The sequence below is a fragment of the Pipra filicauda genome, unplaced genomic scaffold (genome assembly GCF_003945595.2).
Source record: "Pipra filicauda isolate LSUMZ 115617 unplaced genomic scaffold, ASM394559v2 scaffold71_size5581439_pilon, whole genome shotgun sequence".
In the NCBI taxonomy this organism is placed as follows: Eukaryota; Metazoa; Chordata; class Aves; order Passeriformes; family Pipridae; genus Pipra; species Pipra filicauda.
Window position 1 is genome coordinate 5,390,453 of NW_024104887.1, and position 27,700 is coordinate 5,418,152.

At 43.4% G+C, this 27,700-nt stretch overlaps 1 protein-coding gene across 3 annotated transcripts in view; it reads right to left on the reverse strand.

The window, feature by feature from the left end:
• FAM222B (family with sequence similarity 222 member B) overlaps window positions 1-27,700 on the reverse strand; it is a 36,515-nt gene that overhangs the window by 5,938 nt on the left and 2,877 nt on the right. Inside the window, exons 1-2 of one of the 3 annotated variants that reach the window (XM_027726753.2) lie at window positions 8,595-9,387; window positions 4,642-4,769 (exon numbers count right to left, since the gene is read on the reverse strand). The exons of the other annotated variants lie outside the window; for them this stretch is intronic. Coding sequence (XP_027582554.1) covers window positions 4,642-4,723 — 82 coding nt within the window. The 5' untranslated portion in view covers window positions 4,724-4,769; window positions 8,595-9,387. Of the gene's footprint in view, window positions 1-4,641; window positions 4,770-8,594; window positions 9,388-27,700 lie in introns of those variants that run through there. 3 annotated transcript variants of the gene reach the window in all.

A 27,700-nucleotide genomic window follows, 5' to 3' on the forward strand; every position in this document is an offset into this window, starting at 1 on the left:
ACTACTGCTGATTTTATAATTTTCAAATAATGGCTTGCAGCTTTGACAATCCCACTTTGCTTTTGCTTGACTTTTTTACCCCCTCACCTTGTAAACAAATTTACTGGGAAAAAACACCCATCCTTTTTGCTACAATTTTCAGCATCCCCGTGGCTTCTGCTGCTGTGCTGAGAGAACGGGGAATGTGGCAGCCAGTTCCTCCAGAGCCCAAGAGCACCCCAGCCCCACATCTGGCCCTCTGACCCAAAGAAATCTAATGCTCCAGTAAAGAGCTTGTTGCTCCCAGGCAAACAGCCTTTCCTCTTGAAAATCCATCTCTCATTCTTTTAAGCAAATTGCCTCCAAAAGACTCTTGGATACATGAGTACCAGCCACCTCTCTCTTTGCATCCTGCAGCTTCCAGTCGTCACAGGTGAGGGAGAGCAGCTCTGCTCTAAGAGCTCTCACTTTCAGAAAGAAAAGGTCAGAAAATGGAAAATAGGATGGAAACCAGAAGGAAGGGTAATTATAGAAATATTAAAAATATCTTTTGTGAAATAAGAAGCTTAAGAGCAGTTTGTCTTACATCTCTAGCACAGCACGTACCACGGCGCCGATTATACTCGTACTCCCTGTGCTGTCCAGACTCTGGGACATATCATCCCTTTCTCTTAATCAAAGGAAATATTAACCCAAACATCCTCTCTGTTCACATCCCTGTACCTGCCCCTGCAGGCAGGTGGTTCATATCTGCCCTTTTGAGTGAGCTGCTGCGCTCCTAACGGAGAGAAGAGCCTCCAAATGGCATCTGCCAGCACTGCCTTGCCTCAACAGCCAAGGCCTTCATGAACTCCCAACCTTTATTTTTAGCATTGCCCACACTCATCAAGGTCTATTCCTTCCCCAAGAGATGACCCTGGCAACCCACCATGAACTAGAGAAGAAGAAAAGGACAAAGGAACCTGTCTGTGTTATGGTTTATATTACACTTATAGCCATTGTCACATTCTATTTTCAGACAAAAAATTAAGTAGATACTTTAAGACAGCTCTGCCATCAAAACTTCCCATCCTGGTTTACATTTCCATAGACAAATCAGAAAATTAGGTGGTAAATACAAATACTGAACAGACACACTAAATATTCTCTTACACAAGCATCCGTTTTTCTGTTCTACAGAAATTGTGATGGAAACTTTTAGGAAGCAGCTAAAACACAGATGTTTCAACAGGTTGCACCTTTTAGTTAGACACACGCCACTAATCCCAAATTTGGAAGAACTCCTTCCTCTGACGAGAGAAAATAATCCCTCAGTTAAATGACATCCCAACCACAAATCTGGCATCTTACAGAAGGCAAACCATCTTTTAAATCCCTTGGATGGGATTTCCTGAACCCAACCACCATTTCAAACAGGGCCTGGTTTGCATACAGGTAAGATGATGCTCCTTTTACTACAAACTAACTCAGCCGTGCTACTCAGGCCTGAAGGTGATGTATTTCTGAGTGCCCCAATGTGCTGCTTAAAATGTGCTTTGCTGGCAGTTCCACAGGCAAGATTCCATGACTTTAATAATTAAGGTAGTAAAATATTACAGGAGAAAGGCATTATGGGGTGAGCAAGAGTCTGAATATCCCATATAAATATCCTACAAACCAGTAAAGAACAATTAGTTCTGGTGCATGGAAAACCTGCAAGAATAGTCCGAAAGAAAATGCTGGTATTAGAATATCATCACTTGTGTGCAAGAATTCCAGATCAGGACATAATAAAATAATGAGGCAATGGCGGATGAAGAAGCTTCATTAGGAAAACAATGGGATGAGCTCCGGGAAGCTCCCTAGTGGTGAATGCAAGGCAGAATACTTTTATTGAAAAGTAATTATTTCACGTTTGTTATACGACAAAGCTGTGCCTATGAGCAATTACCCCAATAAACTGGTGAGCTGCAAGTCCACACTCCCGCTAATCCTGTGGCAACCAATTCCTCTGGTCACATTCCTGCACGTCTCACCGCTGGAGCTATTTTTGCCATGGAATGAGACAGACTTCCCTGCCTCACCTCAGCACTAATGTAATATCTTTTAAGTGCATTTCACATTAAGGCTTTAAAATCCACTGCTTTTAATGCTGTTCGTGGTTAAATTTTCATTAACATTAAACAAAATACAAAGAGGCCTCCAGGATTCCTACCCTAATGAGAGCACTAGGTTTGGGACAAACCAAAAACAGCTGTGTCCATCTTTTGCATAAAAATCTCAATTTCAGCAGTTTCTCTACAGGCTTTACAGAAAGAGCCCTCCCAAAACCCTCAATTTAGCTGAAGATTACGTGTTCAGTCCCAATCTGCTCTTCTCTGTCATGTTCCCCCCCAACAAAATGCTCTCCAAGAAGCACCTTTTGCTTTATTTTGCACCACTGTCACAAAAAATGACCCTTTTTGTTCCAGACCGTGTGGCACTGTCTCTGTATCCAACAGCAGCTGTAGACACAGCTCCAAAATTCCTGCCTCAAGTATCCCAATTGACTAGTCAGGTTAACGCTGGAACCACTGGGAAGAAGGAAAAAATATCGATATGGAGTCAGTGAGAAATCCCCTGGGTGGACAAGGATTAATTTCAGGGTTAGCCTGAATTCAGGCTGAAATTCAACAAAAAATACTGAAATTGGCAGTCCTGCAGTCATTGGTTTCTGAAGGAAAAAATATGTGTATATTGATCTACCTAACTCCTACTGCATAGGCCACCTTTCAGAAAAAGCCTCATTTGAGAGTGAATATGGAAAAAGAAGGTAATTGAGTTAATGTGGATTTTAAGGCACTAATAAAAAGTCTGATCCAGAAAACTACACTTAAAAATTATTAATACAAACACTGTAAGTCTGAAGAAAAGCAATCTTGTGGAGTTCTGTGCCTTTTATAAAAGCAACAGCACTATTATTACAGCCTGTTTCCACCCCCCATCAAAAGTCACAAGTCACTGTTCATTAAAAAATGCTCATTAACTCAGCTTTCCCCTGGCCAGGGGCTGGGCTACTCATGCATATAAGGCACGAGAGAAACACACCAATTAATCGTACCCACATCTGCAGCGGGGGTGAGCGAGGTCTGTACCAGCAGTTTCATCTTCCATCTAAATCAGAACAAACCCAACAGCTGAGCATTACCACTGCCAGCCCGTGCCTGCCAGCTACTTTATGTCCTAAATTCTTCTAAATGCAGTTCCCAGAGCTCTTCACTGAGCAGGACACAGCAATGCTTTCAGCACAGGGATCGGCAGATCTCCGGAACAGCATCAGGTACTATCAGGTGAGGAAACTGCCCAACACACCAGCATGTCGCCTTGTAAAGCTGTAATTAGCAAATACCTGATTTATGCACAGCTGCCCTCACATGAACCTGGATGACATGCTTTCAGAACTAAGCTTTGCCAAAGAGACTTCTTGTAATGTACAGACCTGGGCACATTCTTATCCCACGGCCTTTGGAACAGGCACGTCAGCAACGCTCACACTGGAAATGGGGAAGAGAAAGGAGGGGGATGCCCAGTTTCATGCCATCACCAGTCCTTTGGTGAGCAAAGAGTATTACTGCTGCTGAGTGTCATTAAAATTACAAGCCCATGGAGTCAGCAGAAGTGCTGTGCAAGTGCTGTGGAGGAGCACATGTGTTACATGAACACTGCCAGTCACTTCTGGCAGGACCAGGAGCATGTCACCCTTAATTAATTGCAAAATTATCTTACCTCTTTTCAGTAGCATCACTATAGGAAAACAATTTAGCTACAACTGGACTGTAAATCACTTGGTTTTAAAGAGCAACGAGTCCATCAGCAAGCTGAGGGTACAGAGATCACCCAACACATATTTCAAATGCAAGAGACAGGTCACAGCCCTAAGGACCAAGTACACAGATCTTATGCTGAAACCTGGTAATTCTGAATTTTTAGCTGAACAATCAAGGTGCAACTTCAGTGATAAAGAGGAGAGACAGAGTAAGAGTTAAAAAAATATCTAGCCCGTAATACATTCCCAAGTATAAGTTGTTCTTAAAAACACCAGTACAACTATGGAAAAAATGAGTGAAGTTATCAAAAAAGAATTATCAGAGCACTCTGCAGACGTATTTTCAGAGGCACCAAAGAGACATCAGAAAGAAGACGGAAACTTTGAACTTTAGTAATTTGGAATAGCTCACTAATATTTGTAGTATAAGCCCCAGGTATGCAGAGCAAGAGCTGCTGACCTCAAAAGCTTTGCATTAGACTGATCCAGCTTTTATCAGTGTCTATGAGTAATTACACGAAGGGAAGTGAAAAAGAGTGAGGAAAAAGTTGTGTTAAGAAGCAAATCAGCTGGCACACTTTTAGCACAAAACATTTTCAGCAAAGAGGCACAAATCTCACAGGAACCTCACTTGCACTGCATCCTGCTGTGGTTAAAATTAACCTTTATAGAGCCAGGAACAGGGGAAAGCTTGCTGCACACACGTGAACCTCCACAGCCATTTCTCAGAGCCATTACTGATGGATGCCTTGAAGGCATAACAAAAGAAAGACTCTACATTAAATAGTTTTTCCACTGTATCCTAAATGTTTATGTCACAGCTGTCCCAGAGCCAGATTTAACAGTTAACCACATCCTGCAGACAAAACGTCACTCACATTTCTGAAGTCCAGTGTTCATCTGCGTGTAAGAAAGAAGCTGAAAGGAGAGGTCGCCTGGTCCTGGCAGACAGGCCAGCATGGCAGACAGGCACTAACACAACATGGGGCATTCACTCCTCTGCACACTGCAACAACAGAGAGACAATTCAAAGTTATAATACAAGGAGGAACAGAGAAAAGAAAGCGGCAAAGAGCCATCCCTGGGTGAAGGCCTGACCAAGCACAGATGAAACCGCTGCTCCAGCCCTTACTGCATCTCGTAACGGCAACAGAAACACTTCAAGAAGTGGGTCATCTGCAGGGTTAAAACCAAAATAGCTGTCTCGCTCTCCTCTGCTGCTTGACACACAGAGAATAATCCATAAGTCTGTCCTCAAATTTCAAAGGTGGTTGTTATGAACGGTAAAAAAACCACCATCATTCATTTCACTATGCTGAAACGCACTGGCTGTCCACCAGGTACAACCAAGGCAAGTCCTCTGGAGAAACCCTGTCAACTGCTCTTTCACATTTAATAAAAAGGCATGGCATGCATAAATTGAAGGCAAAGTATGCAGCACTCTGCCTTGTGGCAAGATTAAGCTGCATGCTACAGCTTGTAATTTCTGTGGTCCATTAGGCTGAAAGATGAATGGCCACAACTTCCTTCATTTCAGTGGAGACTCAATAACCCGCACGGCTCTGGGGCAGACAATGGCAAGATGTGCCTCCTGCACGAAGGGGCTGCAGAGGTGCCACCATCCTCTTCTGCTTGGTCCAGCATTTAGGAAATCAAACATCAAAATGAACACATGGAGCACTAAAGCTCTTTATACAGAAATACTGCACAACTCCCTTCAAATCCCACCATCGCTGTACAAAGGGGGGATCCCAGCAACAAAGTTAACTGGGGCTCAAAGTGTCCCAACATTACTGGAATTACAGACAGAGATTTGAGTTGGAACAAGGCCTCTAGAGGCCACCTGGTCCAAACCCCTGCTCAAACCCCCCTGGCCTCAGCCAGCCACAACACTTCATAAAGTTCTGGGAAACAGGGTGGCAGAGCCAAGGGGAAAATCAGTTGATTTCTCCTTGTCCTGATCTCCACAACCGTCAGTGCTGCTATACAGAAGCAAAATACCCAAGGAGCACCTAAAAAGGTGCTGGGACTTGTTATATGACCTCCAAAATATGGGAAGAGTTGAAAGATTCAAGAGTTGTAAGCTGATTTAATTTCAGTCGTAGTTGCACAATTAAAACACAACTGGGGAGGCATTCAAAGATCTAAAGGGGCAAAGTAGAAAGCTCAAGCCTGACACGAGAAGGCACGGCTGCCAAAATCTCTCAGAGGCCACTTCTGAAAGAGTCTCACTGCCAAGGATGGTACAAACAATGTGAAGCCTTTGGATGACACTGACACAACCATCAGTGCTGTGTCCTGGACAGCACCACCACCTTCCTGCTCCAGAAACCTCCAACAGCAGAGTTCTGCAGGGACATTTTGAAGACTTTAAGTTGAAACCTCACCTCAGACCACCACCACGAGTCAGCCCACCCGTGGAACACTTGCACCAATGGAGTGAACAGCAAGGACTTAAAGCTTTCCTGCAGCACAGCAATTACTCACTGTGTACAGTTCATTAGCTCCATGTTTATGCATCTCCTCGGTTCAACACGCAAAGGTTGATTAAACCAACAGCCAAGAAATCTCATTCAAATATTAATTTATGAAAAGTTCTGCACCTTCACTGAGCGAGTGCTCTTAAAAGCTGACTGAGTGCGGCTGAGAGAGCCTGTTGGGTGCCACTGTGACTAACAAAAGTAGTCTTGGGCACTGAATGTCAGCTTGACAACTCCATGCTGTTGCCCATTCACCCACACAGAGTAACACCAACTCAGTCCTGTGAGAAACTCACAACCACCTCACCAAGGTGCAGGGCCCAACAGTGCAACTACCAACAGAACCAGTCTGTATCATTCTCCACTTCACTCCTAGGAGACAGCAACAATCTGCACTGCCAGAAGTCCAAAATATGCAGCTGTAAAACCCTGTAAAATAAATCTAAACCTGGATCTTTTTCTGACTCTCTGAAGGAGGTGGAATTCTTGGAGTCTTTCAGAAGATGCTCAGAAACGATGACTGAAGACCTGTCACATCCACAACATCAAGGAATTGCTTGAGGGACTGAAAAGTTGCTCGACCTTTATAGATGAGATTCATTCGTGACTGTAAGTATGCAACGTTCAGTGAAACTTTGCAAACAGCCCGTGGGCAGCAGTTTCTCATCCCAAATCGTGCCCAGCAAGACCAAAAAGACAAAACAAGAATCCAGTTCCTTTTAATCAGAAGACAAAACCACTGTGAGTTGTCAGAACTTTACCTGAGTAAGCAACAGAAATACCCACAGTCAGCAAGAAAAAAATAATAATTGTGTTTTCCTTTTTTCCTCATTTCATCAACTTCAGAAGACTGGCAAAAAAACAAGACCTATTTCTCAGTGAAAAGCAGACAAACAAAATTAAAGGGCATTCACTGTAGACAGAAAAACAGATCACACTATTCCCATATTCACCTGAGCATCCACCTTTTACTCCAGCAATGTCTGACGCCAGCCCAGGATCCCTTCCCGTCCCTGCACGAGCAAGGGAGGTCGGTGTCTAAAACGTTATTTGATTGATGGCAAGTTTGTGCGCAGCCCTGAAAGAGCACCGCTGCTCTCTGACTGAAGGAGCAGCATTTCTGACAGCAAGATGTGGGGAGGGTTTGCTCACCTGCTCCATCATTAACGCTCATTAGAGCCTGAACACTGTGAGGCTTTGAGAAAGCCTCTTGCTGAAGTGCCCCAGCGAGGCGCACACAGCAATAAACAGGATAATGGCACATTAGGAGAGAGAACAAGTGATTAAGAGTGGTCACAGCATTCACCTCAGAATAGCCAGGCTCCTGTTCTATGACAGCAGCGTTTCCTTGAAGGTCAAAACATGTATTTACAGAAGCTTTAGCTCCAATACTGAGAGCAATGTTTTAGAGAGAGCTATAAAGGCAAGTTGTTCCCGCAGGCGGATAATCATTTTAGGTAATGCCAAAGGTTCATAAAAGACGAGGGTGGCAATAATAATTTTAAATGAAATACTGGACTTACAAAAATAATTTTAAGTAGAAGCATAAAATCGCTCTTTTAGCTTGATTTGCAGTAACCAAATTGATGACATCTAGGTCACTGCTGAGCATTAAAGAAAGAAATTCAGACTTATACAGAAGTGCTGACCATAACTCCATCGCTGAATTTCATATTATAAATAAAATTCTGCTTCAAATTTTGTTCTCTATGAAATCAATATAGGTTTTCAAAATCGAGATCTCAGTATTTGAAAACAAAGGCATTTGAAATATCTTCACAAGTCCCTTATTCATTTTTTTTGTTAGAAATTAATTAACATTTATTCCCTGAGATACTCAGCACCCGACTACTACTTTCTGACCTGACTCTTCCTGAGCACAAGTTGGCACAGACAACTCCAACATATCATCTAAACCATCAGCTGCCAACAGCTGACCAACAAGCCTGTGGCACCCAGCAATGGAGGGCTGTGAACTGTGAAAACCTTAAAAGTTTCTAAACTGATTCTGTACACTGCCAAACACAGCACAATGAGCTCTGCCTTGAAAACATATATGCATATAAAGAGATAAAGCATATTTCCAGAGGAAAACAATCATTAGAAAGGAATAAATAAATAAATACCCCTCTTTGAAGTGATTTTAATCTAATATGGCTTCAGGATATAATCTTAACAGCACACGTAGGACGCTCTACAAAATAGCAGGTTTAGACACGTGAACAGATTTTTTTTCTCCGAAGATTTATTAATAATTAAATCAAAGCATGTTAAGCTTAAGAGGGATTTGCAGTGCTTGGGATCTGGGGGTAATTGGCACATTTCACGATGACTGTTATGTTCAGCCTTACCTGCACATCAGGGTGTTTTTCGGTCCTGGCAGCACAGTGCACACCAGTCACACCACAAGGCTCACCAGGTAGGATGGAAGGACTCACCTCCACCCACTGCCCAGGGACACCCTCCCTGCAGAGCTAGGAATCAGTTCCAGTAAAATTTACCATGATACTGCCTTTCTGTACTTGAAGAAATATATTATATTCTGACTCATATTCAACATTTTAGTATTTACTGCCTCTGCCAGACCCAGTGTTTCTCAGGCCAGGGGTTACTTTTATAACCTAGAGTAAAACCTAGGTGTAAAGCAACTCAGTACTACTAGGAAATTTCTAACACTCTAACACAGCTTTATCATTATATAAACAGCCCACATATGTAGTTATTGCCAAGTTTTTAGATACGCCAGCCTCTGAAGCTCCCAAGAGGCCTTCCAGGGTGAGAACTCAAAGGAAACACTCCCCACAAACCATCCCTGGCCAGTGAAATATGGGAAACTGAGCTGGTTTAGACGAAAGCTGGCGTAGTCTAAAGTTAGGTTCCTGAAAGTAAACACGCATGTTTGAAATTCCACGATTAACTGCGGGCTCCTTCACAAAGCCTGAGGCCAGGAGGAAGCGGGAGCATCCACCCACACACAAAAGAAAAGCTCCAAACTATTCCAAGTTTCCAGCACCCTGGGGTCCCCCTAAGCCGTGTGAGGGTTGTTAAAGGCTTGTGGCTGGCTGATACGCTTCGCTTCTCCTCTGCTCCTTGTTCCACGGTAGCCCCGTGAAGTTCCACAGCCACAGTTCCATTGCCGCCGGCAGGATTTACGGCAATCCCCCCCCCCCCGGCACACGCGGCACATGCCAAGTTCAGCACTTATAAATGCTGCAAGCAACAACAAAAACTAACTCGGGGTTGTGAAGTTTCTTTGGTACAAATGTCTGCAAGAGCTTGCCAGGAAACATAATTGAATCCGGGCCAATTTTCATGCTCCGAGGGAAACTCAGTGTCTCATTTACCCCCCGGCAGGCTGCTCGACACCAAGGAGACTCATTCCTTTTCCCAAAGTAACCTAAAATCTAGGGGTTTCAAAGATTTGTTCGTGTCAACTGCAGACACTGAACCCTCCTGCCAACCTCAGCATTCAATACAACTCCTTCCAGTCAGCCATGCCTTGCTTGACAGTGTCTAGACTGATCCTGCAGGCTTCCTGCCTTTTTCCAGCCCTAAAACTCCCCTTTATTCTTGGGCACTTACCAGAATGGCCCTTTCCCAGGGCTGCTGAGGAGCCAGAGATAAATCTTACCGTTTCCTGGAAGAAAATTACCAAACTAGCACTGTATTCATCACCAGCTGGTATCACATCCTCTTAATGCTTTATAAATGGAAAACTGCAAAATAGTGGGCAGAGAGGTTGTCCTCTGAAATGGCAATAAATCACAACAGCATGGAGTGTACTTGGGGATAAATAAATAGGAAACTGAACAATGGAAAGTCATTTTTTGTAGCACGGGGAGTGCACTGTCAGCACCTGCCAGCCCAGGACCTTTGGCTTTCTGCATTCAGGTGGACCTTTTGTAGAGACCTGCAACAGTTTCGATCAAAATCAATTTTTGCTTCTTGCCGTTTAATTAACTATGATTTTGCTTGTACACCACGTCACCTTTTAGGCTGACCTCCATTTATAATGTTACTCAGGCAACAAAATTAGTTTGGTGGGGAAGGCAGAGAGAATTTAAATGCAGCTCTGCTCCTCTCTCGGAGCTGAGATGGCAACGCTCAACGGGGAAGAAAATGAAGCAGCTTTGGGATAACAGCACTTAAATGGAATATTGTTCATATCACACTCCTCATGCCCAAGGGCTACCACTAAAGGCTTCTAGGTGAGCAATTTGGAACAGGATGCAGTGCAGTAAAAAAAGGCAAGGCAGTGGCTCTCGGCTCCAGGTATTGCCACGTGTGGCATCAGCTCCATCAAATTGACTCTTCAGATAAAGCAGCAGTGAGCTCAAGGTTATGATCCAAAGAGTTTAAAAAGCCTTTTTTTAGGTCTGTCCCAAGAGATTATTTTAAAACACAGTACTATGCATCTGCTGAAGAGTAGAACAGTTGGCCTTAATCATAAGATGGATTTTTACATAGCTTCTGACCTTTCATCTAATTGAGGCCTGGAGAAGAAAAAAAGAAGGAAAAGCTACACGTCACTTCAGTTATTAAAATCCATCAAGCTCAGACTTTAGCCTTGGGATAACCACAGCCAAAAAATTGACTTGCAAGTAATTATCACTGCTATCTGCAATAAAAGTTAATTGGACATAATTGAACTAAAGCCCTAATCTGAATGAAGCTGTTGCTGGCAAGAAGCCTGCTCCTGCCTGCACTCTGCAAATGGAACTGCTAGCAGGAAAATGGACAAACACGAGGCTGCTTTACAGTCTGCCCATTGCAAATCAGAGCAGTTCTGCAAACAGCTCGTTAGCTGGGCCAAGATAAAGCCATTAACAGGGCCTGTCCTCACCAAACACACCCTTCGACTATACCCAAACAGGGCAATGGCGTAGTTTTATAAAACAAGTTTCAGTTTTACCGACCTCTTAATTACAGGGACTGAAACATAAGACTCATGTCACGAGATGCCAGTTTCATCAGCGCTGTCAATACCAGTACAAATAACGTACTTTCTGAGCACGTAAAGATACCAACTCAAAAGGTTTTCAGTGCTGATAATTTACCACCTTCATGCAGTTCAATAGCCTTTCCTGTTGTAGGACCAGCTTCTTTCATCTCCGCAGCAGAGCAGACAATTAGCTGCTTTCTGTGCTCAGCCCATGCAGGTGGCTGGGGGAAGGGAGCGTTCAACTCAATTCCTGCTGATTCGTCCATTTATATTTTGCATTTTTGTTAACTAACAGACCAGAAAGCGGTTGTCATCCCCCATACTATGTTAGAACTTCTTTACGATTTTAATTATTAACACTCTGTCCTTCACCAAAGCATATCAAAGCACTTAACAAACATTACTGAAGCCACATAACCGCTCTGTAACAGGCAAAAAATTGCACACGACTCCTTTCACAGGGGCTTAAGGTTTTTTGACCAGATTTATGTCAGAACAGTGGTCTCCTGATGATGGACTAGCCTATGACAGAAGAGATGGAGGGAAGTATCCAGCTCACCACAGGTTCCTGACGGAATTTTGGATGAAGCATTTAATCACCCGGTGCCGCAGTCGCTCTTTGTTTAAAGGACAGCAGCAGGTGACAGTTTTCTACCACTGAAGACTGTGAAGACAAACGAAACTGCACGGCATTCAATACCACCTTGACTTCTCTCATCAGGCTTACAAGGTCACGATCTGGGCAGTCTCCTGGGGAGAACTGGAGCCAGACCACCCTTCCCTGTCCGGAGCACTACTCTGCTCACCACTGCACCTCTGCATTTTCAGGCTCAGAACAGAACTTCGCAGCTCAAGAAAACGGCAACGGGAGAACCAGTGACATCAATTCCCTTTCATGACCCAAATCAGTGGCTTACTTTACTTTGCTCAAAGCCCTCACCTCTTTTTAAGCGTATTTTTAGATTTAACTCTGTATTCCGCAACGTGGCAGGAGCTGACAGACGATACAGGCGTAAGTAGGTCTTGCCAGGTGGTGCAGGCCACTTCAGAGGTGAAGGAAAGATGGAGAAAAGACAAGTCAGGACGGTTGTAGGGCCTGGCCAAAGCTTCAAAGGAGGATTTCTGGCTGTGCTTGAAACACATATACTAGTGGTCAGTTATGAGACCGATGAGATACTACTTTTACCACGGGAACTCGTGCAAGAAATAGGAAAATCGACCTGCCTGAAGTCAAAAGCAATTTGAATAACTTTGTATCTGCCTCCTCTCAATTTTCACTACACTAAAGCACTCTGACCTTTAATTAATTTTCTTTCTCCTTTTATATGGTAACTTCCAACTTCAAATTTTTAATGCTGTACTGGTGGGAAAGAAGGATGAAGAAGCAGCCTGGCATGTATCTTAGCTGTGTTTCAGAGTGCATATGGTTCCACGGACATTTTGGGAAGGGAGCAAAGGATGCTACAGACGAACAACAGCAGTTAAGAGCACAGGCAGGTAAACGCAGTGTTGTCATTAAAATCATAACTTGCCCAGGATATCAGGCTTACATTTCTATTTTCAGAATGCTAAGCAGACTCCCTACCCACCACTTCACAAAAGATCCCATTTTCCTCAACAAGATACTGTCAGGCACAAACAAATATTCCTCCCTCCAAAGCATCCATTATCCTCAGGGCAAACTAAACCAAATTTCTTCCTACATGCTCGAGCAACATCTATAACATCACAGCAGCTGCTATAAAATATGGAACAGACTTACAGACACGAGTGTGCATGTTCTCATGTGAACATGATGGAAAATTAAGGTTAGCTGAGATGACTTGCATCCAAGGCAAACCCAGAACAGCCCAGCCTCTACCAAACTACAGGATGCTGCTCACACAAACCCCAATGGAGGCACCACACATTCCCACCAACAGACATTCTCCATCCTCCTATACAACTTCCTTCTGCCTTCAAGTGATAAGAAACCAAAATACACACTGACCCCTTTCCCATAGCAGAGAGCCTGCAGTTATAACCTCAACATCCTCAGCAGGAACAGGGTTATGTGCAGCTTTCCTACGTGTTCGATGTGTGGGAGAAGCACAAGGTTGTAATTCTGGGCTTTATTTCACCACAAAGGACACACAAGAGTTGTGAGCTTCCTCATGCCACTCTTGGGCAGAATTCCTCCCTCTCGGCTTTCTTGCCTTCCCAGATCTGAAAAGGAAGTTTTGCTTAGGTTCATTAAACAGCTGCCTAGGCCAAGGGGAAAGGAAACATGAAACAGTTCCCTCTCCAGTGGCTGCTTCACAGAGATCACCATTTTCATTATCTTCTCTCATTCCACACTTACTCTGTAAAAGCCCAGAATTAAAGTCTTAATCATGACTTACAGAAATCCTGTGGCTGCACATGACAGAAGGATGACAGTTTTTCCTTCTAAAATATCGTTAGAAGTTACAGATTACGACAGTTCCTGGGTAGGAAAGCAGCTATCTTCCCCTGTTTATTACAAGCTCATTATAAAAAAAAAATAATTCAAATTCAGAGCTAACTTTGAACAAATTTTACCTCTATTCAACAGACAAACAACAAACCAGACATTTGTTACATATTGAAAAATATGTTTGGAGTCCTGTTTTAAAAATAGATTCACTTGAAAATGAGAAATATTTGCAAATAAGATGAGGCAGAATGCATTAGACTTCACATAAGACAAGAACTGAACTTGTATATTAAGGAATAAAAATGAGAAGTGACTCACTTTTGGACCAGGTGTGCCAGTGGTGTGTGAACACGGGCTCATGGGGGTTGATTCTGGTTTACACTGGTCATGCATGTGAACCATTTTGACCTGTACAATCACACTGACAGTTTGGTTTAGTATTTAGCTCTCTAGCTACTGAATTACAGTCCCACCTATGGTGAAATTTTAACAGCCCATTAACAAAGCAAAGGGTGAAAAATAGATTTAAGATCCAAAACTGGAGATTTGTCTGATTGTGCACAGTGCCAGAGCTTCCTGCCAGACCATGAACACGTCAGCTCTTGGATACACATTTTACCTTTTGTAAGGGCAAGATAAGACCTCCTTCTGTAGCTAGAGATACTGTGCAGCCAGCTGCAAAGATGAAAAGCATTCTAAGAACCTCAAACAGAAGCTGCAACACACGTACAAAACACCCACCAGCTGAAAATAGAAGCCATCAGGTGAATACCAAAGAGCTGGACCAGACACTTGGGGTGGTGTTTTCCTGTCAACCTTCATAACGAGGTGCTGGTGTCCTGCTGGCTTGTCCTGACACAGACCTAGTGTGCTTATCAATCTCCCAGTAAACTCAAAGGCCACCTCGTAACAGCTCAACAGAAGAAAGGACAAGAAATGCATTAGTATCAGCTACTGTAAAAAGTCTCTGCTACTCTCAGGGCTTTCCTGAGAAGCATGAAAACCAGCCAATCTCCCAGCTGGCAGTTCAAAACAGCCACAAGGGAAGCAACACGAGTGTGCAAGATGCCTTCAAAACCTCTTCACACCACAAGCACCACAGGTTTTTGTGTGCAGACCTGATAAAACACTTCAGCACTATCTCACCTGACTCCTCCAGCAGCTGCCAGCACATTACCTTTACCCAAAGTTTACATTCACAAAAGATTTCTTTTTTCATGGTAAGTTCTACCGACTACAGGTGAGCAGAGCATTTTTGTCTGCTTTCGTGCATCTTTCCTCCTCTGCACTTGCCTTTTTCTTTAAAAGAAAAAGCCAACACACAGAGAGCAATAAATAAATTGTACGAGCAGGACACAGAGGCAGCTGTAACTGTACCACAGGCAGTGAGACATCCCTCTGCATGGCAAACACAACGTGGCTGCGTGGGTGAGAGGAGAACAAACACTGCTACTGCAACCTGTACCTCAACAGCAGACACAGCACAAACCTGCCAGCAGGAGCTCCCAGTAACCCACCTCTAACAGCCCTGACCTCCACTGAGCAGCTCCCGCTAAAAGTATCCCCTGATTTTCATTTCCAATTTGTCTTTCCAGTCACGGAATTGCTACAGTCAACAAATTCAAAAAGGTAAATTCTTCCACCTTCAATTAACTGCATTAGTAGTGTTTATAACTACATGATTGATAAATGCTCTACAGAAGCTGTAATTAATGTATTTTTTCCTTGGAACACACACCGAACCCCTTGGCGCTCAGACACTTAATGAAAAGCAATTTATCAACTTCCTTTGAGCAGCTGAATCCGACTCCATAACGCAGAGAGAAAACACACTCTGCTTTAAGCACCGCTCCTCTGAACAAGGAACGCACACCGCGAGATTCCGAATGCCATCGGGTTTTGATCGGGATGACAGCGACCAGAGCGCTCGTCTCGCTGGGTATGATTCAGTATGGCTTAACTGGGATCTTCTCCCCTGGGATGCAGTCGAGCAGGAGATTTGCAGATGTGCTTTTCCGGGATGGAGGTCAGGAGTGCCTCTTCAGGACACCGGACAAAGTTCCAGATTCTCCCACGCCTGCGTGGCCGGGAGCTCCTCGTGCCGGGCGGCGCTGGCACGCGCGCCGGGAAGCAGCAGCTCAGCGTATTTCAGCCTGGACATGTGTTCAGCTGCTCACAAAGCGGACAAAAATAAAGTGCTTACAGAGGGTTTGAATGCTAATTTCTCAAATTGAGCGCTGCTTTGTATAGTTGACATATGCAAAAAAAAAGGAGGGGGAAAAAAAAAAAGAAAGCATTTGGGAGGAAAAGTTTGACATCAGAGAACATTTTATGTTGGTATTAACCACTGGAAGGGATTAACCAACCTTCAAAGTCTAAAATCTAAACTCACATTTCTGGGAGTATAGGCTACAGACTTCCAGTATAGAAACTGGCCTGTACTCCATGTGGCAGACTGAACGTAAGGATTACATATTTCCATTGCACATGTAAGTCTGTTTCCCATTCCTGCAGGGTCTTGCTCTCTTCCATTTGTCTTTTGATGCAGATAAAAGCTAATGCAGATTGCAACTGCTGATACAGAGAAAGGCACAAGACAGTGAGCCTTTGGACTAAGGAAAAAAAAGGACTCGGGTCCAGACTGCTCGAGCATGTCAAGGGATTGTCTTTGAAACTATAAAACTAGAAATGAAAGCGCTGCGTTTTTATTTGATTTGATCAAAGAGACTAGAAAGGAGGGGGGGGAAAAAATCACATCTTACAGATGGAGGGTAAAATTTAACTACTTCACACACGATGTGGGACCAGCTGATCCCATACAGACATAAATAGAGAGAGAAAACAAAGAGGTAAAGTCACTGCTGCTCTGCAGACACTGCCTCCACAGACCGCTGCTTCAGGCTCTGCAAAGAGCAACAGGAACCTGTTTCAAAGCCAGAAAGCTGGAGGAAGCAGCACCCAGCACTCCCCATGGGCACAGGGTTCCAGTCTCCAGTGGTGAGGAGTGAGCTCCTGTCAAATCACAGAAAACAGACCCCAAATGTAATGGCTACTTGAATAAATAACTGATTACCCCCTGTGAGACACTGTTCCAGTGCTCTGACTGCGGGATACTGGCAAACCGTGGCAATCTTCCCAAGGAGGGCTTTGGACTGCAAACTGCAAAGGGACAAGACCATAATTCTTGACTGGAGCATCCGCTCCAACACCTGCTCAGCACCAGGAGAACACGGCTCTGCAGAAGTACAAATGGCACTACAGGTAGCAGACCTGCAGATCCCAAACTGCAGCATGGAAGAAACAGGTACCTACTGCTGCCACATTCCCTAAAAGCATGGATTTTAAGTATTTGCTGGACAGGCTCATGGAAATTTCTAACTGCAGAAGGTGAACCATTTAGATTGCCTCTGGGCTTAAACCGTCTAGGTCTTTGCCTTTCACTAAAAATTAAGCAGAAGTCATTTTAATGAGTGAGGCAGACAACAGTCTTGCACAGGAGATCAAAAAGCTCTCCAGATGTTTATTTTAAATGAAATTCAGAAGCCAGTATAAACCAGATTTTAAACACTGAATAATCCTTACCATAATTTGCATGAGAAACACAGGCAAAAGGTTCCATCCTACCGCTCTGAAACTCTCCGGGAACGTGCAGGGTTAGATTTTGCTCCTAGACTCTTCAGATAAGAATCTGAAATATGAACAGCCCCATTCTGAAATCCAATGGCTGTTAAGAATGTTTCTTCTCTGTGCTACACATTCTGATGGACATCAAGCACACACATACAGGGGCATCCCATATGAAGAAAGTCTCTGACCTTCCTTACCAAGACTGTTCAAGATTATGGACTGAAAATGTCAGTCCTAAATCTTAAACTTCTTCTCCTCTTGCTACTTCACTGAATGCCTCCTGATTGTGCAAAAGCAGAGTATTCAGGCATCAATCTGAGTAGTTTGGGTGTTATGCTGACAATGTCTCCGGAGAGAGGAAGAGAAGAGAGGACAGATTTCCAATAGCTCAGACACTCCCCTGTAAGGAAAGCTGCTACACAGCAAAGGAGATAAATAAAGAGGGAAAGTAACACGCTGGAGAACTTTCTCCAAGGTCACGTCAGGATGCTGAACACTACCCATGTGCAGGGGAAGATGTGGGTGCCTATTCCACTACACATATCCATTCACTTGTTGGCAACAACAGTCCTCATTAAACCAAGCCGGTTCTCACCGTGAAAGGAGGACATCGGGAAGACGATATCGGCTAGTGAATACAAAAGGAAAGCCAGCAGAGGCAGTCAGTCCTGGATGGGTGCCCTCTGCAGCAAAACACAGCTCCACAGCATGTGCAGAGCTCCTGCATGACCCAGGAACAGCCAACAGGCTATCTCAGCCAAAAGGATGGACAACTCTGCTCTGACCAATGCTAACAGCTCCTGGCTTGCAGCAGAGAGGAGATTCCAGACCCATTTGCCAAGAGCAGAACCAGGATCTCATCAGGAATGGGCATGTTTATAATGTTGCTGCTACTCAGAGTCACCTACAGGTTGCAGTTCCTCCTCGCTTTGAAATCGGGTCTGTGGACACGTGGCAGATCACTGCAGGCAGACCATACCACGAAACAAGAGCCCTGCACCCCCTAATATTGTATCAGCTACTGCTGTGCCCTTAACAAGAGTGTTTCTTGCCCGTTTCAGCAATCTGAAAGACACGCTGGGCAAAATTTCAAGCTATGACAAAGTGATCTTATCACTTCTGTGCTGTTCTCGCTACACAAGCCCCTGATTCAGCAGCATGTAATAAAATCTTCATTTGCATGAAAAGCACTCTCTGATCACAAAGTCTTCTGTTCGACAGCCCTCTTCCCATCCACAGCGTAAAGTCGCAGGCACCACTGTCATTTTGCTGGTGACTAAGGTGGAATATTTTATTTATGGTTTATTTGGAGAGGCTCTCAATGTTTTAATGTTTCCTGAAAAACAATATTTTTGAACTAACACAAAAGCTGCACACATCCCAACTATGCAAGCACTGCAAAGTTCACACACTGGGCTTACACCTGTACTTTTAACAACCGTGTCACGTGAAGGACATTTCACATCAGCACACGGTGACCATGAACAGTTCTAAAATGTCTTTTGCATTCAACAAGTCCAGTCCTTTCCAGTTTGCCTTTACAGTGTTTGGTGTCACGACACACAGCACTCAGAGGATGTGTTTCAAAGGAAAGGAAGGTGTAGCCATGCAAAGAACAATGCACTGCCCACAAGAAGATTAATCGCTGTCATGGGAAACCAATAAAAACAAGTATCTTGTTATCTTTCTTTACAAAGAGACTGTTAAAGCTTAACTATGTTAGGAAACTTTTTCCTTTGGATTAAACCATGAGCCTAATGCATGTGGGCATCACACATGCCAGCATATGCAATTAATTGGCTCTCGCCTGATGCTGCAGGAGAAAGTCCAACGTTCCAGAGGCAGGATAAAACCTTCATGCAACCAGCCCGTGCCCTCTCCTGCTAACAGCTCTCTCACCAAGGCCAGCCCCAGCTTCCTGTCCCGTGCCACGTAACACCCCCTCCCCATTTCCACCTGTTAATCATGTCCCACATATACACCCCAAAATCACACCCAGCTCTGAGCAAACTCAGCCAAAGCAGAAATACCTTTCATCACGTCAGCAGTGCAGTCCCCATTTAGAAACGTTTTCTTTCACGTTAATCCAGTGCCAAAACGTGGTGGTGTGGGCTGTGCTGATCCAGAAAGGGTGCTAAGGATGCTGCTGCCTCCTGTCTATCACTGAGCGCCTCATCTCGCGCATGGCCAGGCAGTGACGGCCCTGCGACAACAGGCACTTTAAATTGGGCAGCTCAGCAACACATGTACGCTGAATTTTTGAACAAGCTATTCTAAGCTGCTTTGCTAGCAATTTCTGGCCTGTGCAGTTTGAAAGCGCACGGTTCTGGCCCTCACAAAGAGCAGACCTGTAAATGACATCTTGAGGATTAAGCTGATTGAGATGCAATTTGCCTAGCAACCATTCATTAAGCAGAGTTCAGAAACAGGCCAGCAATCTATTCCACCTCCTTATCTGAGCAGTAAACAGATAACAGTCTCTACTGTGTCCTCTATCCTCCAGTTCAGACACATTGTAAACAGATTTTTCAGAAGTTTAAACTCCTACGGTAAATCTCCGAGAACAATCCTGCTCTCCAAACTCGAGGGATTCGGTTTCACCAAATGCCTTACAAGCCTGAAACAGCTCTGGAAGGAGGGCAATGCAAATCAAATTGTGAATGCATTTGCAGTTCCTGTGCCTCCAATATTTTCTCACGTCGAGCACTAAGAGCCCATCCTAGTCGCTAAAATAAAAAATTTTAAAAAATCTTAATCACATAGGCATTTGGCATTGCTATTCTGATCACTGAAAAAAACTCAATAAAAATCTTATTCCCTTCCTTCATCTTCTGCAAAGAATCGATTGACACTTCCAAAGTCTCTGATAGAGGCTCCCCCCCCTTCAGTGAAGAAAACAAAAGTCACGTCCTCCCTCCCATTAAGCATTTTTTCCTCATAAAATAAGCAAGACAACGTAAACGTCATCAGTGAAAAATCAAACCAGCTATTTCAGCTTGAAAACTTTAGTTGAAAAGATTAAGCCAAATCATGTTTTTGCATAATTGTTTCCCTGCAAGAAACATCTGATAATATCCCATTCTGCTCCAAAATTAAACAACAAAGATTAGCACGGGCGTATTTAAGACTATATACCTGAATGGTTTTCCTTTGGTGTACAGTTCTTCTGGGAAATCACTGTGACATACAGCATGCTATTACAATTAAATATGCAAGAAAGAAGAATTAAACTGACTATGAATAATTAATACCCTACAATACTACTTCATAAGGAAAGTCTGGCTGAATATTCCTGCAGATGAGATATACCCAAACACGAGGCACAGCAGAGCTGGCAGCTTTACTTTTATGATGGGGTCTAAACCACTGAGTAACTTCATGGCTGCTACTCAATTCTAGAGAAGGTGCCAGCCATCTAGGCCTTCTCCTACTGCATTCCCATCCAGCTCCAGAAAAAGGGGAGAAATGCAAGCCTTGCAATAGTTGCTGCACTGCTCATCTACATCCCAGAGGTAAGAGGCTTCCCAAACACTTTCCATTAAAAGGTATAAAGCAATTATCTGACTTCCCAGTAGAGAGAATAAAGCAAATATGATGCAACAATTACTTAGGTGATAAGATCAGGCTAAGGTTGTGAGAAAAAACAATTAAAAAGGGTTGCAAGAGCTAAGGAATGCAGCTTACTTTCCCAGAACCTCTCTTAATGACAAAGATACCATCAGCTCGCAGAGTCGACCTTCCTGTTTCGAGTTTACTGTTTTGGAGGCTGCAGAACATCAACTGTAGCAAAGCCACGGTTGGGTGGTGGGGTATGAGCTCTCCATCCTCAGCACAACCCTCTTCTATTAGCTCCTACTCAAGACAGTGATTAAAAATACGCTTTATTTGCACAAGAGAACCCCTAAATCACTTAAATTAGTATTTACTGAAGTCCTTGTAAAATTGGCATGCAACTGTTGGCATTTTCCACCAGACTCCGGTTGGGTCACACCAATACACCTGTTGCAGACTTTCAGCTGGAAATCCCCAGTTCCTCTCCATTTATCCACGTGGTGTGCAGCACGGCACACCAACACCCCTTCTGGAGACAGGCATTTGAAATCCAACCAACACTTGTGATCACTGGGGTGGAACAGGGCACTGCTGCTGTGCTTGCTGAAGGTGACAGCCCTACAAAGACGCATCCCTCGCTCTAGGCCCCACGTTGCTCCAGGAGGGTCTCGCTCCTGTAGGATCCAACAGTCTTCCCTTCAAAAGCAAACACAAATCGAGGGTCCTTCTGCGCACAGGCAAAGTCATGTTCGAAATATGCTGGCTTAATATTCATTTTCTATTAAAAATTAATAGGATTAAATGAAGCTCACAAGCCGGCAGGCACCAAGACACTTATTTTGCCGATGCACTCGCTGCCCAGAGGAGCAGGATGTGAGGGATGGGCTGCAGTGCTCCTGCAGGATGGTGGCCACAGGATCCATGTGCCTCAGAGGCTGCAGGGGGTTCTGCCCCACATCCCAGCGGGATGTCATTCCATCAGTGTCGTGGTTACTCTGTCCCCCCGGCCAGGAACTGGTGGGAAAGGTGGAGCCCCTGAAGAGACCCTGGTGAAAATCCCAGCATCTTCCCACCTGAGATCCAGTCTTCTGGACACCGGCTCCAACCCTTGCCCATGCACACATGTGCCCCTTTCCCACTTCCAGAATGAATCCCCTTGCCAACGAGCATCCCGCAAATACCCAGAGTTTATGTAAGCCAAGTTTAACCTTCAGTCCCTATTAATGTTAACGGAATAGGAAAAAAATTAATCACGGTGCAAGAAAAAAGGCAGTATCTGCATTCCTAATTATACAACAAAACACATCGTGTGGCAATATTTCCAAGCACCTTGCTGGGAATATAATAGCCAACGGACTACAGCTTCCATTTTGAGCAGTGGATGCAGGAGCAACTGGCACTGAGGTTGTCAGAGTTAAGGGATGAGGACATGAGAATTAAGGAAAATGAAGTGACATACGTAAACGATGATAACAAAAATGTTAATAATTAGAAAAACAGTCACCTTAAAAATTTAAAATTTCATGATCTCTCCTACTTTTTAATGGCTTAGCCTACTTTTTCCAACCTAATTTGCATGATCAAAATAGGCCTCCTGCCAGGAAGCATTAAAATGGCAGCCCCCCATTGAGACAAAACTCCCTTCACCATACCAGACTGAAGGACTAATAACTATTCCTAAAAACATTTTAAATCCATTAATGTTGTTTAGCAAACACTTATTTAGAATTAGTGCCGCTGTCTGGATTTGATCACGCTCTACTAAAGTGTTTTATAAAAGCCTTTGAGGGAGGAGCAGGTACCTCCCAAACACCTGCACCGTCTCCAATCCTCTCCAAAGAGCTGAGCATCCTCATGCTCCTGCTCTGCACTGCTCTGAACATCCCCCATCCCAAAACCCCAAAGCATTCTCCAGTATCAACCAGACAATTCCCAACCTCTTTGGGGTGAAGCTGGAAGCACCCCACCAAGATGCAGGGAGCAGCCAAACTAAAGTACACCAACCTCTACGTGCAGCAATTAATTCTAAGGCCAAAAAACCCCAAGACTAGAATAGTAATATAAATCTCAATATTACTGATGTACTGAAGATTTGGATTCTGGTACAAATATATGGTGCTTTATACAAATTTGTCTGAGCTATGTGTTATCCTTTCAATGCCATCTGCACAAAACCAGAGTTTTATCTAAGCACTGGATACTAAAATAAATCATTTTCTCCGTATCTGTGATCTTGTCGGAGACAGACGCCACAAACCTCAGAGCTGGCTAGTGCAGGCTTGTCTAGTCCCAAATAAAATTAGATCCGCATCAATATGATTTATTTTTAATAAAAAATAAGGCAAACCAGACTCCTCATATCAAAATAGCCTCAGCCAGCGCTCTCCCAGCCCACAGAAGACATAATGTATGGTGTGAAATTGTCAAAATAAAACTGGGATTGGCACTGCCATTTCCCCTAAGAAGAAATACCACAATCAAGAGACATGTTTTAATTGCCACACATAATGAAGGCTACCTGCTCATTCTCCACTTGGTGTATTTACTGCTAACAAAATACAGGACTGTAAGGCTTGGCAGGGTATTTTCTGGTGCTTTTTGGCATGTCCACGCCCCGGCAGATCTTTTAAGAGTGAACTTGGCTCCCCAATACCATGTAACAAACGACCCATCTCTGCCCGTCACGCATGAACGGGGTCCTTGGGCTGCACTTCTCAAAGCACCTCGTCCTGAGCGTCCCCTGTGAGCGGGGACCTCGCAGTAATTAGCACAATCTGATACTGCAAACTCAACTAATATTAAGGCTGAGCCCTCAAGACAGCACAACCCATGATTTGAGTCCGTCCCAGAAGACCCTTTGTTTCTACCTTTCAAAGTCACCAAAGGCTGGTAAATAAATTCTATTGTCCAAAAGTACTGCAATCAAGGGAAATTTCTTTCTTCTGGATGGATGCGTTCTCCAACCAGCAGCCATGACTAAAGGTTTATACAGGATCACGGGAAACACCAAACCTGTTTTATTTCCTTATACAGAGCAACTTCTAACATCTACACTCACTGCTGTGAGATTGCAATGGATTTCATTGGGCAAGACAAGCTGTCGAGAGCACAGATTATAAAAAATAAACACTAACCATTTTTAGACCTAACTTTCCTCCACAGACTGCATTTTATGCCATTTCACTGGAAATGTTACATCAGAATAAAATCAGATTTAATTGGCTCTTAAATAACTGAACAGCCACTTTAATTTTATTTCAATAGCAATAATTCATAAATCAAGCAGCTGAAATTCTAGCAGAGAGTGACAAGTAAATAGAGCAGAACACACTGAAGGAGAGCACGAACACCACACAGTGAAAGGTGATTTTTCTTAAACTTCAGGCGTCGCCATTTTATGGACATCGCAAAGGTACCGCCACATAAATACTTGGAACTAAAACCTGTCAGCCCTGGGATGCCACACAGTTTATCAGCAGTTACTGCTTAACAAAGACCAATGGATGAGGTGATCCCTGCCCAACTGGAACTGCCAGCAGAGAATATCTGGGATTTTAACCGTGGATGCAATTTCCCTCATGCACACTAGATGGAAGTATGGAAAAATCTTAATTCTTTCCTGTCTCGACTTTAAATTTAACTGGTTGAAATGTTATGTCGGACTGTCACATTTTGAGACTTCTTTTGGTTCTTAATCAGCAACTTCATTGATAAGTTGTAACTAAAAAGACACCCTGAAATATTAAACTAAGCTGTGTTGGAAATTCAACAGTAAACACAAGAGAATATACAGCAGAAATATTAAAGATATTATTCAGGCTAATTTCTGAAGTACACGCATTCCATTTCTAGAGTGTTTAAATAACAATCACTTATGAAATGCTTCAGAGACATTGAAGTTACAGTTTTCAAACGATCAGGCTATTTTAACAAGCATCACTTTGTTAATGACTAGAAACAGGGAACTGAAAAGATATAACAGGATTCATAAATGCTGCTGAAGTTTTGACTGGAAAAAACCCCAGCAGATTTGTAGAAAATAGTGGGAGAGGTACAGGGAGAGAGAGAACCTGAAGTCTCGTGGAACAAGCAGATCAGAGCAGCAAACCTGAATGGCATTAAATTACACACAAATCTCCTGGAAACGATCTAAAAAGTGACTTGTTCCAAAACAATCCATTCCTAAATTTAAACACTGAAGAGTTCACAGACACAAAAACTAAATCAGGCGATAGTGTGACCAGGAAAAAGCTGTTTTCCCTCCCCTGCTCCAGCTTTTTCACATATTGATTTTCCTCCACGCTCATTCACAAAGGCTCAGCAGAGTTGTGAACAGTTTAAAGTCAAAGGATGCACAAATTACCGGCTCCAGGAATACATCACCCGTTCCAGGCAAAAGCTGAGGGCTTTGCTGTAGCTGAAGAAATAAAACCAACCCAGAATCAAAACAGACTAATGAGCTGGAAGTGAAGGGCAAGCAAATCCCTAATTTTCCCTGTCCACAACAAAGCCAAAGCACACGACATTCCTCAAGCTTATAAGACAAAAAATTGAGAAAAACAGTGCCTGAAAAGAAGGGTGAACGAAGAACAATACTGGATAAAAGAATAATAAAGGAGGCATGAAGGGCTCCCCTTTCCAGATGTTAAGAATACATGGGTTTTTTTCATTCCAGGTTTAAAAAAAGATTAGCAGAGGAGGAAGTTTACTTTGGAGAGTGGGAGCACCTGCATAATTTCTTTTTTGAAAAAGGTTCATACTATGCTATTTCCATCCAATACATTATATATATATATATATAGATATATATAGATATATATATACAGCATTGGCTCAAGACAGTCACTGTATGACATTTTTCAGAGCATTTTGTGTGCAGGAACTGCCAACAGAGAGGGAACAAAATGAGTGGTAAGGGAAAGCCACAGGAAAAGGCAGGACTGTGAGACTCACATCCTCCAACATGCATTCTCCAAGTTTAACATCAAGGCAAGGAGAGGGTTAGCAGGATACAGCAAAGGATACGCTGGGGTCAGGAAATGAAAGAAGAATCCACAGCGCTCAACACTGACTCACGTGATGTTTTACCAATAAAAACAGGTAGGAATTTTTTTTTGCCCGTGGCTCCATCTTAGCCAGGCCAGGGAGATTGTCCCAGTAGGAGAAGTGAAATTAGAGAGCACAACTGGATGCTGGATCCACCCTGAAGAGCAGAGCATGGCGTTTCACCTATTTCCACTTGCTCTCGCGTGGTTCCCAAATTAGAAACAATCAGAATCCTGCTGGAAACAATATACGGCACCTTAATTGGGTTGGCTGCGCTACAGACGTCAGCAATGTATCACTTAGTAGATCATTTTTTGACTGCCTTTTTTTTTTTTTTTTTTTTTTTAATACTAAAAATAGCTTCACTTTCACGGTTCACCTTTTCTACCTCACGTTACTACAGGCATCGTAAAAAATTAAACATTCGCACTCGCTGCACGCCGAGGATGCTGCAGAGCCCACTCCTGCTGGAGGCAGGATCTGACACCTAATTCAGCAGAATTATACTTAAGGGTTTGTCTCAAACGTGTTGCATTTACAGAGAACCTGTTTTCTAACACGTTTCCCCGTAGTACACCCATCAATGCATCTATTTAAAAGCCTGGAGCGGCTCAGTTATCTCTAAATACATCAACAAACCAGACATTCCACAGCTCCGCACATTCCAAGCACTCCAGAATCGCTGCACGGGACTTGGAAATTCACATTAAAAATCCCTCCCAGTTTTCATTCCCGCACACACCCCCCTGAGTGCTACACCCCCACTATTCCCTACCAGGGCCACGCTGCAGCCAAATACATTCCTGTGAAATTATTCCAACAGCAAAATATCACCATTTTCTTCACAAACCCTGGAAACTTGGACTGATCTTCAAACACGGCATAAACAAGTCAAGCAATGAGAATATGTAAATGAAGCATAATTCCTGAGCACAATGGGGGAATAATTATAGCAACAATGTAACAAATAAAAAATGAACAGGGTGGCATGGAGAGACACCCAGACAGAATGTCCCAAATTAAGGAAAAGGAGTCTGCAGGGTCTACAAAGTCAGACCAGCCACGGATCATCCATAGGTTACAGTCACTGTTTTTTTAAGTGTCCATTTAAACCAAATTAATAAAACCATTGAAACCAGCAGCTGATGAACACAGCAGTCTCTGTCAGCTCCAGGTGCAGGCAAACTGAGGCCAAGCTATGCCTAGTTTGGATAGCAAGATCAGCTTTTGAAATAATACAACCCCTTGGAAAAATACCTTTGGGTGAAGTTCAAAACAACTTTTCTGGATGTCCGTCAGCAGAAAGGCTGTTCAGGAGTTCTGTCAGTACTTGGAAAGCAATTTTTTTTAGAAAGAAAGATGATGAATAGTGCGACAAACTCATTTTAGCATTCGCAGTCATAGGAGTCACAAAATACAATGGGAAAATGGGAATGTGGCATACCACACAAGGAATAAAAATCTAATTATTCACTTCAATCCCCAGTTCGAAAGTATTTAAAATACTGAAAAATGGGGGATACACCCATTGCAGATGGAGAAAACTGCAAAACCTTTACTCATCCTTAGGAGTATCTTACCCAAAAAACAGCCTCAGAGGAGTCAGCAGGTCCTGGTTACAGTGTACAGCACAATGGAGTGACCTGTTACTCACCTGCTGGGTGTAGCATTTCACTGAACTACATGTTCTTAAAGCAATTATTTAAAAGTGCTGATCATCTGTTAAATAACTCGAACAAGTCAGGCTGTGGCTATGTGCTCAGTGGTGTATTTAGCAATCCCATAAATCCCAGAATCCTGGAAGTTACCAAGCTTTAGAGAAATACAGAATGGACATTACTGCATCTCACACTTCA